This window comes from Salvelinus fontinalis, chromosome 15 (genome assembly GCF_029448725.1).
Source record: "Salvelinus fontinalis isolate EN_2023a chromosome 15, ASM2944872v1, whole genome shotgun sequence".
Classification (NCBI taxonomy): Eukaryota; Metazoa; Chordata; class Actinopteri; order Salmoniformes; family Salmonidae; genus Salvelinus; species Salvelinus fontinalis.
In genome coordinates this window covers 6,852,322-6,867,649 of record NC_074679.1, presented here as the reverse complement: position 1 = coordinate 6,867,649, position 15,328 = coordinate 6,852,322, and the positions used below count along the sequence as shown (strand labels likewise).

At 44.5% G+C, this 15,328-nt stretch overlaps 1 protein-coding gene across 3 annotated transcripts in view; it reads right to left on the bottom strand.

Annotated features, from left to right (window-relative positions):
- The window catches only part of LOC129811344 (brain-enriched guanylate kinase-associated protein-like), a 57,843-nt gene extending 46,857 nt beyond the window's left edge, over positions 1-10,986 (bottom strand). For 2 of the 3 annotated variants that reach the window (XM_055862567.1, XM_055862569.1), the window contains exon 1: positions 10,422-10,595. Coding sequence is in view for 1 of the 3 variants with exons in the window: in XM_055862569.1 (XP_055718544.1) it covers positions 10,422-10,444 (23 nt within the window). In the remaining 2 variants the exon portion in view is untranslated. Of the gene's footprint in view, positions 1-10,421; positions 10,596-10,733 lie in introns of those variants that run through there. The other variant, XM_055862568.1, reaches the window with a different exon arrangement.
- Between the last annotated feature and the right edge of the window lie 4,342 nt (positions 10,987-15,328).

Genomic DNA, 15,328 nt, shown 5'->3' with positions numbered 1-15,328 from the left:
TGTCCGTGTGTAGAGGTGTCAGTGTGTAGAGGTGTCAGTGTCAGTGTGTAGAGGTGTCAGTGTGTAGAGGTGTCAGTGTGTAGAGGTGTCAGTGTGTAGAGGTGTCAGTGTCAGTGTGTAGAGGTGTCAGTGTGTAGAGGTGTCAGTGTGTAGAGGTGTCAGTGTGTAGAGGTGTCAGTGTCAGTGTGTAGAGGTGTCAGTGTCAGTGTGTAGAGGTGTCAGTGTGTAGAGGTGTCAGTGTGTAGAGGTGTCAGTGTGTAGAGGTGTCAGTGTGTAGAGGTGTCAGTGTGTAGAGGTGTCAGTGTGTAGAGGTGTCAGTGTGTAGAGGTGTCAGTGTGTAGAGGTGTCAGTGTCAGTGTGTAGAGGTGTCAGTGTGTAGAGGTGTCAGTGTGTAGAGGTGTCAGTGTGTAGAGGTGTCAGTGTGTAGAGGTGTCATTGTGTAGAGGTGTCAGTGTGTAGAGGTGTCAGTGTGTAGAGGTGTCAGTGTGTAGAGGTGTCAGTGTGTAGAGGTGTCGGTGTCAGTGTGTAGATGTGTCAGTGTGTAGAGGTGTCGGTGTCAGTGTGTAGATGTGTCAGTGTGTAGAGGTGTCAGTGTGTAGAGGTGTCAGTGTGTAGATGTGTCAGTGTGTAGAGGTGTCAGTGTGTAGAGGTGTCAGTGTGTAGAGGTGTCGGTGTCATTGTGTAGAGGTGTCAGTGTGTAGAGGTGTCAGTGTGTAGAGGTGTCAGTGTGTAGAGGTGTCATTGTGTAGAGGTGTCAGTGTGTAGAGGTGTCATTGTCTAGAGGTGTCAGTGTGTAGAGGTGTCAGTGTGTAGAGGTGTCGGTGTCAGTGTGTAGAGGTGTCAGTGTGTAGAGGTGATGGTGTCATTGTGTAGAGGTGTCAGTGTGTAGAGGTGTCAGTGTGTAGAGGTGTCAGTGTCAGTGTGTAGAGGTGTCAGTGTCTAGAGGTGTCAGTGTGTAGAGGTGTCAGTGTGTAGAGGTGTCATTGTGTAGAGGTGTCAGTGTGTAGAGGTGTCAGTGTGTGGAGGTGTCAGTGTGTAAAGGTGTCAGTGTGTAGAGGTGTCAGTGTGTAGAGGTGTCATTGTGTAGAGGTGTCAGTGTGTAGAGGTGTCAGTGTGTAGAGGTGTCAGTGTGTAGAGGTGTCAGTGTCAGTGTGTGGAGGTGTCAGTGTGTAGAGGTGTCAGTGTGTAGAGGTGTCAGTGTCAGTGTGTGGAGGTGTCAGTGTGTAGAGGTGTCAGTGTGTAGAGGTGTCAGTGTGTAGAGGTGTCAGTGTGTAGAGGTGTCAGTGTGTAGAGGTGTCAGTGTGTAGAGGTGTCAGTGTGTAGAGGTGTCAGTGTGTAGAGGTGTCAGTGTGTAGAGGTGTCAGTGTGTGGAGGTGTCAGTGTGTAGAGGTGTCAGTGTGTAGAGGTGTCAGTGTGTAGATGTGTCAGTGTGTAGAGGTGTCAGTGTGTAGAGGTGTCAGTGTGTAGAGGTGTCAGTGTCAGTGTGTGGAGGTGTCAGTGTGTAGAGGTGTCAGTGTGTAGAGGTGTCAGTGTGTAGAGGTGTCAGTGTGTAGAGGTGTCAGTGTGTAGAGGTGTCAGTGTGTAGAGGTGTCAGTGTCAGTGTGTAGAGGTGTCATTGTGTAGAGGTGTCAGTGTGTAGAGGTGTGACAAGCACATCGAGGACTGGAACAGTCTCTGACACCTCTCCAGAGGAAGAATGTGGCTCTATGATAATGGTTATCCTTTAAGGTTTTCCAATCTAACCAATCTAATCAATCTCACTGAGCCACATGCTCCCTCTGGAGAGGTCTCCAATGAAGAGTCGACGTTCTAACAGCGTCAAGACCAGTTTGCCCTGCGGCCCTGCCATTCATGCCATGGCAGACTTGAACGTCTTGCCTAGAGGAACCATCTCCATATGGCTAGGCACAGATTGAGTGTTGAACCTTGGAGGTAGGAGCTTTAAATGGTTGGAAATTACAGGAAGTAATTGGCTCCGGTCTAAGAGCTGTGTGGTTTTCTACTTGCAGCTCTATACTGTTGGTTCACACAGTGCAATTTAAAATCACTTTGTCATGCTGTGTATTCAGTGATGTCCTCTACGCTGCTTTCTGCATAGCATCTGTCCCTTTACAATATCTGGCACAGGATCTTAGACATATTGAAGCACAATTTGAAAAGATGCCCAAATACCTTCACTAATTAGTTAGAACAAAGTTTTTACAAAATCGCCAAATTTCATCACAATGAAAAAGTTGTTAAAGACATTATAACGATGTTTGAAATACCACGTAAAAAGATAAGATTAGAATTTGCGGCAATAAAAAATATCACAGGAGTCATTAACCAGACAAATTAAGCTTGTGAATTGTGGCGAAACTTACGAGGACGGCCAGTCTTTCCAGTCAATGACCATCTGGAAAGTTGAACACCAACTGTTCATATCCTCCATCCTTATTCTCCTGTTGCCCAGCAACAACAGCCATTAACACAGTCTGATTCCAGATCTCTTTGTGCAGTATAGTCAACCCCAATGGTTATTGTTATTGCTCTGTGACCATAAGAATTGTCTGTACAACACAGACAGAGCTGGGACCAGCTAAGTTCTACATGACTTCCAGAGAATCCGAATGAGAGGGCAGCAGGTGGCCTGGTGGTTAGGAGTGTTGGGCCAGTTACCGAAAGGTTGCTGGATAGAATCCCTGAGCCACAAGGAAAAAATCTGCAGTTCTGCCATTGAGCAAGGCAATTAACCCTAATCAATAATGGCTGATCCCCTGGCTGTGACCCCAGGGAAAGTGGGATATGCAGAAACATGCATCTCCATTTCACACCTCATACCCGTCCGTACAGGTTAGCCACTTCATAGAGTGAAACAGGATTATATAAGCACCCTGTATTATTATTATGCTAGAGTAAGAAGACAGTCCTTGAAATTGATTTCAATTAACAGTGTTTCTGATACAGGAAGAAAAAACTTTGAAACTCTCAACAGCATCCAGAACCAAGTAGGTTTAGCTAGGACAGTAACTTCAGCCATGGCTCACATTTCTCCTGAACAATATGAAATGGAGCGCTTTACAGACCTAATCTGCCTTCTCCCTCTCTCCTGCTCCATTTGTTCTCTGCTGATGAAGTATAACCAGCTTCCTTCAAGGTCTGTAGAAACACAGATATTCAGCAGGGAGGAAGTCTAGGCCAGGGAGAGTAAGAAGGGAGGAAGTTGAACCTTCTAATGTAGGGCTGAAGGAGAGAAGAGATGTTCTGCTGGGAAAGGATCCAAAGCAGCATGAGTGTTCTCTCTCTCTCCTGAGTCCTGACATTCCTGACTGCTCTTATCTGTCAGGAGGGCTGAGCGTTCTCTCTCTCCTGAGTCCTGACGTTCCTGACTGCTCTTATCTGTCAGGAGGGCTGAGCGTTCTCTCTCTCCTGAGTCCTGACGTTCCTGACTGCTCTTATCTGTCAGGAGGGCTGAGCGTTCTCTCTCTCCTGAGTCCTGACGTTCCTGACTGCTCTTATCTGTCAGGAGGGCTGAGCGTTCTCTCTCTCCTGAGTCCTGACGTTCCTGACTGCTCTTATCTGTCAGGAGGGCTGAGCGTTCTCTCTCTCCTGAGTCCTGACGTTCCTGACTGCTCTTATCTGTCAGGAGGGCTGAGCGTTCTCTCTCTCCTGAGTCTTGACGTTCCTGACTGCTCTTATCTGTCAGGAGGGCTGAGCGTTCTCTCTCTCCTGAGTCCTGACGTTCCTGACTGCTCTTATCTGTCAGGAGGGCTGAGCGTTCTCTCTCTCCTGAGTCCTGACGTTCCTGACTGCTCTTAGAATCAGTCCTTTTTTGGGGGTGTCTTGCTAATTGCCTATAATTTCCACCTTTTGTCTATTCCATTTGCACAACAGCATGTGAAATTTATTGTCAATCAGTGTTGCTTCCTAAGTGGACAGTTTGATTTCACAGAAGTGTGATTGACTTGGAGTTACATTGTGTTGTTTAAGTGTTCCCTTTATTTTTTTGAGCTGTGTATATATATATATATATACAGTACAAGTCAAAAGTTTGGACAAACCTACTTTTTCTTTATTTTTACTATTTTCTACATTGTGGAATAATAGTGAAGACATCAAAACTATGAAATAACACATATGGAATCATGTAAAATACCAAGTCCATATTATGGCAAGAACAGCTAAAATAAGCAACGAGAAATGACAGTCCATCATTACTTTAAGACATAAAGTTCAGTCAATCCAGAATATTTCAAGAACTTTGAAAGTTTCTTCAAGTGCAGTCGCAAAACCATCAAGCGCTATGATGAAATTGGCTCTCATGAGGACCGCCACAGGAAAGGAAGACCCAGAGTTAGCTCTGCTGCAGAGGACAAGTTCATTAGAGTTACCAAACTCAGAAATGGCAGCCCAAATAAATGCTTCACAGAGTTCAAGTAACAGACACATCTCAACATCAACTGTTCAGAGGAGACTGTGTGAATCAGGCCTTCATGGTCGAATTGCTGCAAATAAACCACTACTGAAGGACACCAATAATAAGAAGAGACTTGTTTGTGCCAAGAAACACGAGCAATGGACATTAGACCGGTGGAAATCTGTCCTTTGTTCTGATGAGTCCAAATTTTGAGATTTCGGTTCCAACCGTTGTGTCTTTGTGAGACGCAGAGTGGATGAACGGATGATCTCCGCATGTGTGGTTCCCACCGTGAAGCATGGAGGAGGAGGTGTGATGGTGTGGGGGTGTTTTGCTGGTGACACTGTCTGTGATTTATTTAGAATTCAAGGCACACTTAACCAGCATGACTACCACAGCATTCTGCTGCGATACGCCATCCCATATGGTTTGCGCTTAGTGGGACTATCATTTGTTTTTCAACAGGACAATGACCCAACACACCTCCAGGCTGTGTAAGGGCTATTTAACCAAGGAGAGTGATGGAGTGCTGCATCAGATGAGCTGGTCTCCACAATTAGGAAAAGCAGCCAACAAGTGCTCAGCATATGTGGGAACTTCTTCAAGACTGTTGGAAAAACATTACAGGTGAAGCTGGATGAGAGAATGCCAAAAGTGTGCAAAGCTGTCATTAAGGCAAAGGGTGGCTACTTTGAAGAATCTCAAATATAAAATAGATTTAGATTTGTTTAATAACTTTTGGGTTACTACATGATTCCATATGTGTTATTTCATAGTTTTGATATCTTCACTATTATTCTACAATGTAGAAAATAGTAAAAATAAAGAAAAACCCTTAAATTAGTAGGTGTGTCCAAACTTTTGACCGGTACTGTGTATACAGAGTATATATATATATATATATATATATATATATATATATATATATATATTATTTCCAATATGTCAAGTAATTAAATATTTGTTTTCTCATGATTTGGTTGGGTCTAATTCTCTCTCTCTCTCTCTCTCTCTCTCTCTCTCTCTCTCTCTCTCTCTCTCTCTCTCTCTCTCTCTCTCTCTCTCTCTCTCTCTCTCTCTCTCTCTCTCTCTCTCTCTCTCTCTCTCTCTCTCTCTCTCTCTCTCTCAGCAGGCTTCAAAAGACAACATCTAAGTTAACCAAGATCAAACCCAGGTATCCATCACCATATTGTCTGTATAATATTGTGATTCATTGCATACCCTGGTTTGGAGAAAGGTGAAAATAATTGAACTCGTCTCTGCATGCTGCCTAACCTGAGAGAAGTCTGATTTGATACTGTGTAAAATCCTTACTGATCCTGAGGTTGCCAAGACAACACCAGTCACTAGGGAAAGTCTACACACCCCTTGCACTCTTAATGTATCTAAAAATATAATACATTAGATGTTTACCCTACCTATTTACACAACCTACTCTACATTTTGAAAGTGAAAGAAAAATATAGAAAATCTTCCAAATTAATAAAAATAAAAAATAAATCTTGATTGCATGTGTCTTCACATCCCAGAGTTAATGCTTGATGGAAGCACCTTTGACAGCCATTACAGCTGTAAATCATTGTGAATTACATTCTACCAACTTTGCACATGGCAACATTGATCCATTTTTATTCGTCAAAATTACACAAGTAATAACTTTGGGATGTGAGGACATAAAAAGGTAGGAACAGGTATGGAAAACATCAAGTTTTAGATGTAATTTAAAGGCAGCAAAAAGTTGAAGACTGTGCAAAAGGGTGGGTAGACTTTCACAAGGAGCTTTGAACAGACCACCCAAATTCATCATGCATTGTTGCTAGCAATTAAATATACTGAGCACCAATAAGACAAGGAAGTCAATGAAAACCTAAAGAATGATGGATATGCATGTTTTAGTTTACAACCAGCAGTGGGGGCATCCTGTATCTCCTCTGCACAGTACAGCACAGCGGAGGAGCGTGACATTCACATTTGGCTCCTCAGCAAAGGCTTTTACATTCAAAACCCTTTTCACTTCATCAGCCCAATCCAGAGGTCGTGAATCCACAGCTGTATATATTTTCCCTACAAAAGCCCTGTGCTGGGCTGGGAAAGAGGGTGGAGGGAAGCCTCTGTACCTCTGTCTTTGGAGGAGTCAGCATTCCCTTGAGAGAGAGAGAGAGAAGAGAGAGAGAGAGAGAACCAGCTATGCAGAAATGTCAGGCTTTGCTAGGGTGTTCTGCTTCCCCTGCTTCCTATCTGCTGTCTGACACGCTGGTCAAATGGCTCTGTGACAGTTGGACACATTTCCAATTGGCTAGATTTGTCCTAGGACTGACATGTAAGGAGTTAACAGGAGCACAGGTAGTATGGGATGGAGATGAGATGGAGGAGGAGGGACTGGGCATTTACAGTTGAAGTCGTAAGTTTACATACACTTAGGTTGGAGTCATTGGAGTGGCCATCACAAAGCCCTGACCTCAATCCTATAGAAAATGTGTGGACAGAACTGAAAAAGCGTGTGCGAGCAAGGAGGCCTACAAACCTGACTCAGTTACACCAGCTCTGTCAGGAGGAATGGGCCAAAATTCACCCAACTTATTGTGGGAAGCTTGTGGAAGGCTACCAAAAATGTTTAACCAAGTTAAACAATTTAAAGACAATGCTACCAAATACTAATTGTGTGTATGTAAACTTCTGACCCACTGGGAATGTGATGAAAGAAATAAAACCTGAAATAAATAATTCTCTCTACTATTATTCTGACATTTCACATTCTTAAAATAAAGTGGTGATCCTAACTGACCGACTTCAACTGTATTTGTAATTTCCAAAGACTACTGACTGGCTCATTCCTAATGAGGGCTCAGAATTTATTCAAATCTGGCAACCCATTCATTCACATATGTCAATACGTGTTAAGGTTAATGAACTAAAACTTACTTCATGGGATTCCTGTCAATGGCAATTACTGTGAGCCCTTAGTTAAAATTACATTTTGGAATTGGGTGTCTTGTTGCCTGGCTGACGTGACTCACGTGACTCACAGTGTAGAGAGCTGTGACACACTGGTCTGGACAGGAGGCCTTTGTAAATGCAATATTCACTCAGAAAATTGGTTCACTCAAATGCATTTTTTTTCTGGGGGGTAGAGACCTCTCTTTGTTTGGATCAAACAGTTGTAATGGAAGGGGGCGGAACTCGGGGGCTGTGTGTGGCTGTGCGTGTGGGTGTTTGAGTGAGAAAGCCAGACTAGATGTGTTTTACCTGTCAGACAAATTCTCAATAAACAGAAATTGATTTGTTTAGTAACTCTCACCAGATTCGATGGGATGTGTAACCAAACCATAAACCTGGAGTGCGTTCCGAGTCCAATTATTTCTCATCAACCTCCTCCAGATGCCAGACCACACAAATTGCTTTTATAAACATCATATCTCATCCTTGGAAGTAATAAGAGTGAGAGAGTGAGAGAGAGAGAGAGAGAGAGAGAGAGAGAGAGAGAGAGAGAGAGAGAGGGGGAGAGTTAGACAGAGAGAGAGAGAGAGTGTGTGTGTTAGAGAGGCAGAGTTAGACAGAGAGAGAGAGAGCAACTTTAACGATTTGTACATCGTTACAACACTGTATTTATACATAATATGACATTTGTAATGTCTTTATTCTTTTGGAACTTCTGTGAGTGTAATGTTTACTATTAATTTTTATTGTTTATTTCATGTTTGTATATTATCTACTTCACTTGCTTTGGCAATAATAACATACATTTCCCATGCCAATAAAGCCCCTTGAATTGAATTGAGAGTGTCAGAGAGAGACATATTGTTAGACAGATGAGAGAGAGAGAGAGAGAGAGAGAGAGAGAGAGAGAGAGAGAGAGAGAGAGAGAGAGAGAGAGAGAGAGAGAGAGAGAGAGAGAGAGAGAGAGAGAGAGAGAGTGAGAGAGAGAGAGAGGTTGAACCATTCAGTACACTGCTTCAGGCTAGGCTCATGGGTAAACACCAACCCCCTAGCTTAAGCTATGGATGCTACTCCTCACACTGTTCAAGTGGAAAGACTAACGGTGTACTGTACCCACAAGAATACACATATATTTTTACTATATATAAGCATATATCTCAAAGTCTAAATAAAAGAAGCCTGGCTTAACTTGGCCTCGGAGCAAATGTCGGTGTGAGGCCTTAGTCTCAGGGGAATAGAAGTACAGTTTACCGTCCTGTGGCTGATGTAAACATCTAATGAAGAGAATGTGGTAAGACACACGACCTCACCCACTCAGACAACGCCAGTGCTGTTATTGTTGTTGTTAGAAAATGTGTACAGTGTGTATCGACGACGGACGCATCATACTCAGGATACATCATATGATAGGGAGAGCTAATAGCTGTGGTCTACTGTTAATCTCCTCCTTCACTATGCAGGTAGTGAAGCACTGCAGTAATACAGTGGTGCTGTGGTGCGTTCAGTATAGCGTTTGCGTTTGCTATGTTACGTGCAGTTTGTACTGAATAACACATTTCCCCAAAATGGTGTGCACCGTTCTTAAACCAGCCTTTGAGGTACGTTTGTTCCCGCTTGGTGGGCGTGGCGACTGGCGAGGTGTTGCTTGATCAATGTGGGTGTGACCATTTGAAATCGTCAAATCTCGTGCTGTACACAATCGCTCTCTGGACCACCACAATCACACCATTACTCAACTGGTCGTTCGGTACAGTACCGTTTCCATTGAATTAAACTTTTAACACAGTTCGGGTCGGACTGAACACACCGCTTAAGTTTTGAGCCTTCACCTTGGTGTCAACTACCTTTGTCATGGCACTAAGAACATCACAGGGAGGTCAACACTGTTTCCCTGTTTGAGTGGATAAATTAGATGCATCACCTAAGGCTGTTGGTGAAACACTTCAGAGATTCCAAATACCCCTCTGGACTCAGTCAAGGCAAAGGTGCTATTTGTTTTAAAGGGGCAATCTGCGTTAGAAACAACAACAAAAGCGCACACCCCGCCACTGTTTTGGTAAACAGATGATGCTGGAGAAATGGAACCGCTGTAACTACCCTTCAATTCATAGACAGAGCTATAGATGCATCCTTGATATCAAAATGATAGTTTTAACCATGTCTGGAGGCTAGACGGTGTTTGTTTACATTTACGTTGTTTACAAATATTTGGAGTAAATCAAGTTTATATTTTGGTTTCTGATGTGGTACGACATTTTGAATTAAGCTCATGAAGCATTTATAAATTATATTCTTCAAGAATCAATGGGTATATATCATTTGTTAATAAGTCCAAAAATGTATGTAGTAACTGAAGATTGCCCATTTAATTTACTAATGGCAGCATCTCAAACAATCAATTTCCCACCTCAATGTTAATTCTTTTTTTTCTTTTTTTTTGCATTTTGCTAAATAAAATATTAACCAATCTCCCATGTTCCCGCAAAAAAATATATTGTCGTCGTGAGTTTGGACATAAAAAGAGGAAGAATTCAGGTGAAGATAATAACAACTTGGTTTCATGTCACACATTCCTCCATCATGGTCTCTCTCACTTGGCACCATTTCTGTAAAGCTACAGAGGTGTCACTGAATGACAGATAAAATGCTTAGCCTATTACATAATTCCCAGCGTAATCTCATTCACGATACAAATGAACTCAATGGGCAAAGAGAAAAAGAAAGGAGTTGATTTGTTAACACACCCATGTCACACACATATCCATTATCCAACTAACTGGGAGATCTCTCAGTAACACACAGCACAGATAAATACACATGCCAGTCCACTTCCTGAACTGCAGACATTCTACAAACATATCATTTGGAGTTCATTGAATGCCTGGCAATTTCCCCTCATCATCTCATCACTCAGCCAGTGGTTCTTTCACAGAGTGTCAGATTAGCAACAAGGCAAAGCACCACAAGACACGCAAGAAGACTCACAGCAAAGAATTCCCAATCATTACGTGTAAATGGTATGGCAGCTTTTTCTCTCACACGCACACCCACTCATGAACGTATGCTTCCCTCAATCTCCTCTGCTTACCGTTTATATGCTTTACGTCTCATTTTCAACGGGTAAGATCACAGTATTCATGTGTCTGTGCATCCGGAGCTCTGAGCAGTAGCAGCAGTAGCGGTATGCACTATGAAATAAGCCCTCCACCAATACTGACTGGACACAGACATCAGAGCTGAATGAAGCAGGAGGGAAGAGAGATGAGTGGGAGAGAGAGAGAGAGAGAGAGAGAGAGAGAGAGAGAGAGAGAGCGAGAGAGAGAGAGAGAGAGAGAGAGAGAGAGGAGGGGGTTGTGGTGTTTCAGCATGGGAGAAAAGTGGAAAAGTGAAAGTGGCCTACCTCATGTCATACATCTTCCCATCAGACACCTAGTGGGGGAAGATATGCAGGAAAGGGGGAAGAAATTAACAGATTAGATGGATAAAGCAATTTTTCATCCAGGGTGTTACTGAGCTGAGACACTCAGTCTAGTATCTTTAACGAGGCAGGCTTTCGTGGTATTAGTGTCTTTCAAAGACTCTCGTAAACAAATACATACTCACTTACACACTCCACATCAGCAGAGAGAGAGGAGAGGAAAACATCAGATTTACTGTGAGAGAAAAAATGCAGCGTGCTGGGACCAGGTGCCTCAGGGCCATGGGTAGGGAAAGAGAGAGAGAGAGAGGTAGAGCGAGAGAGAGAGAGAGAGAGAGAGAGAGAGAGAGAGAGAGAGAGAGAGAGAGAGAGAGAGAGGTAGAGCGAGTGAGAGAGAGAGGTAGAGAGAGAGAGGTAGAGCGAGAGAGAGGAAGAGCGAGAGAGAGAGAGAGAGAGCGAGAGAGAGAGAGAGAGGGAGAGAGAGAGAGAGAGAGAGAGAGGTAGAGAGAGAAGGAGGAGTAACACGAGTAACAGATAATGGAATCTGTTGAATTTTACACGTGAACATAATTCTCACCAATATCTTTGTGTTTTTTCACTCTGCTGATCCCTGGAGATGAATGTGGAGATGAATGTGGAGATGAATGTGGAGATGAATGTGGAGGTGAATGTGGAGATGAATGTGGAGATGAATGTGGAGAAGGACTTTCCTTGTATGCTTGCGTCTCCCCCACATGGGTTATACACAAAAGGGTTTTGTGGTGCAGAACCAATTAAGCAATGGATCCTCTAGATCGTGTTCTAATACGCAGTATACTACACAATATCATAACAAAACAGATGGTTCTTACTGTTATTATGATAATACTATTATCATTATATTTATGACTACGACGATAATTCAAATTAACACTTCGGATTATATAAAAAATAATATACTCCTTCACAGACATCGCAATTGTGTTATTAAGCATCATAACAGCTTATAAACCCTTCAGCATATGATATCTGACACTTCTCTATGAGTGGCAAAAACTGTGTGTGTCATAGCAACAGTATGTGTGTGTGTGTGTGTGTGTGTGTGTGTGTGTGTGTGTGTGTGTGTGTGTGTGTGTGTGTGTGTGTGTGTGTGTGTGTGTGTGTGTGTGTGTGTGTGTGTGTGTGTGTGTGACGGGTGGTTGAGTCATAGCAACAGTGTGTGTGTGTGAGTGTGTGTGTGTGTGTGTGTGTGTGTGTATGTGTGTGTGTGTGTGTGTGTGTGTGTGTGTGTGTGTGTGTGTGTGTGTGTGTGTGTGTGTGTGTGTTTGTCATAGCAACAGTTTGTGTGTGTGTGTGTGTGTTTGTGTGTGTGTGTGTGTGTGTGTGTGTTTGTCATAGCATCAGTGTGTTTGTGATCTAGCAGGATGACTCACGACTCACTAGTGAATGAGAGAAGGCCCTTGCACAGGCTTTGTAAAGGCTATTTGACGAAGAAGGAGAGTGATGGAGTGCTGCATCAGATGACCTGGCCATTTGAGATGGTTTGGGATGACCTCAGCATATGTGGTAATTCCCTCAAGACTGTTGGAAAAGCATTCCAGGTGAAACTGGTTGAGAGAATGCCAAGAGTGTGCAAAGCTGTCATCAAGGCAAAGGGTGGCTACTTTGAAGAATCTAAAATATATTTTGATTTGTTTAATACTTTTTTGGCTACTGCTTGATTCCACACACACACACACACACACACACACACACACACACACACACACACACACACACACACACACACACACACACACACACACACACACACACACACACACACACACACACACACAGTGCTACTCCCATCTCTCCTGCTTCCCATCTTCACCATTCATTGGCAGAGACCATCTCTCCTGGCAGAGACCCCCCTCCCCACAACACACCCACACACTGACAGACAGTTGCTCCGAGTTGCTAGGGAGCTGGCACACGTTGAATTCACATTGAATTCTAATGAGGAAAACGACCCTTCTCGGATTGTAGGCTTTGTGTCTAGTCCAGTCCACACCAGCAACAACATACAGTGGCCTATAATACCGTAGGGCCCTTAGGAGTGTTAAAGAGACATTGCAGAAGCTGTCATGGTAGAGCCCAGCTCAGACGAAACAAGGAGCATTGTGAATGATTTATGCTGGCTACCTTCACAGGCAGGCGCAATGGTGGAAAGCCAGGTTTCTTCTCCGTCTGGACAGTGAGCGAAAGGGTTGTGAATTAAGCCTATGTATATTTTACAACATATGCCAAAGGGAAGGATTACCACCATTATGTCTATGGCTGCTTACGATTTAGAACAATTAAAATGGGTAACAGATGTCTAGAATAGACATACTATAACTGCAGTTTATTCCATTGCCATTCCACAAATCCATGAAGGTTTGTAAAAAAATGCTTGAGTTAAAGTGTAAAATTATGTTTGAAACGGGAGAGGAATCCCATTCATAGGTGTGTTAAATGTGTGTGCCTTTGAATTTTATGGCTTTAACTGCAGTGTGAAACGTACTGTCTCTGATGTAAAAACTTTAACTCAAGCATATCACGCCAATACAATGGTCTCTGTCCTGCATGTGTAGTTTTGTGCACCATAACTAGACAATCTGTCAGACACCTTTAATAGCAATGGATCAAAGAAAAAGGCTTGAAAAAGGCATATACACCCGAGTGAGTCAAGTATAATTACAGTATATTTTTTTAAACAAGGCTGCTTATGATCAAATTATATTTCAATGCCTTGAACATGACGAAGTCAAGTCATTATGGATCTCTGTGATTTTCTCCTTTCTGCTCCCCAGTTTTATTTATTTGGATAATGAATCTCTGTTTTGCTCACAAGGCAGCTCATTGATAAGGACTTTGCATCTGGTGTATAAAGCAGTACCGTTTAAATGAAATGCTTAATTCATTGTCATAATGAAAAACATTGTAATCTGGAGGACGTGTATTATGTATGTGTGTATGTGTGGTATTTTATAAGGAACTAGTTCTCACCGTTTTACTGACAGGTCTAGGCAGCGAAGTGGACCTGTTGGGGTATTTGGAAAATCCTTGGGGCCAGGACAAGACAGGACATGGACTTGGGCTTCTTGGTCCCTCGAAGCTCACTTGAGGAGTTTCAGGACTGCCATGCATAGTTCTTCTCTCCCTTTCCCTCCCTCGTTCTCTGTCCCGAGGGCTCTCCCTCCCTCTCTCCAGGGTGCCATTAAACTCGAGTTCATCCTGTCTCCTAACAATGTCGATGTCGGTCTCCAGATAAGTTCTCCCTACGGACGCCGGCTCCAAGTGGAAACAGCTTTCCACCTGGCCCACTTTCCTCAGGCCTTCTCCAGGGTCCAGCACCTTACAGCTGGGCATGCTGTACTTGCTCCACTGGTGCTCCAATTGGAAACAGTCCACCCTCGGTTCTTGTAGTTCCTGAATGGGCTGTAGAGAGGAAGACATTGGGCTGTACCAGGAGGCTGCAGCTGCAGCTAGTGTTCTCTGTCGGACTGGGTTGAAGGACTCCCACGGACTCCCTGGAACCAGCACCCTGTTTGTGACCTCATCTAGGAACTGGGAGAACTTGAGCCGCTCCTCCAGTTTCTGCTCCTGCTGTGCTGAGAAGGTCACAACCTTGCTTTGGCCCTGGTTGCTGGATGACGATAGGCTTTGGGTTGAATCCCACTTTACTTTCAACACTCGCTCTGCCTCCTCCTGGCTTTCGGCTCTATCCATTCCGCTATCGCCCTCGCAGTTCCCTAAGGTCTGGTAGACATTCTCTGTAGACGTGTCACTGGTGGCGGCCTCATTGGCCCTGCCACCAGGACCAGGGGAACTGGCACGGGCCCGGAACACCTCGTCACTATGCTGCTTTATGGAGGTGCGCAGCAGGCAAGTGGCCCCGGAACTCCAGCTGTTGGTATCCCAGCTGTCATCCTCGCTGGAACTGCCGCTGCACACGCTGGAGCTAGATGTGCTCTGAAGACTGGGGCTAGAGCTGCGCAAGCTGGGACTGGAGCTGCGCAAGCTGGGACTGGAGCTGCGCAAGCTGGGACTGGAGCTGCGCAAGCTGGGGCTAGGGCTGGGGCTGGAGCTACGCGGGCCCAGGTTGGAGCGATCCAGACTTGCCAAAGAGCGCCTCAACCCAGAGATGGATCCCTTCAGGCTGGGTAAAGAGCCTTGGAGGCTGGGTAGAGAGCTCCTGGGGCTGGGGCCATATGAGTAAAGACTGGGTAGAGAGCCCTTGGGACTTTGGCTGGAATTGGAGCCGAATTTGTGGAGGCTGGGGGAGGAGAGGCTGGAGCGGCAGCGTGGAGGTGGGTCCTCCTCTTGGTCAGTATGCCTTCCGGAGAAGATGGGACAGGAGGCGATGGAAGAGCAGGAATTGCACTCTTGCCGGGTGAGGGAGGTTGTCCTGGCCGTCTGGGGCAGGGGATGGTTCTGCCGCTGCGGGACACCGGTGGTCCAGTTGGCCATTGTCCCGCGACCCGTCTTCGCCGATCCATTCGTTGATCCGTTCTGCATTTGGTGCTTGGAGCTCGAAGCTGCACCGTCAGAAATCGCTCGCACAGGCAACTGAA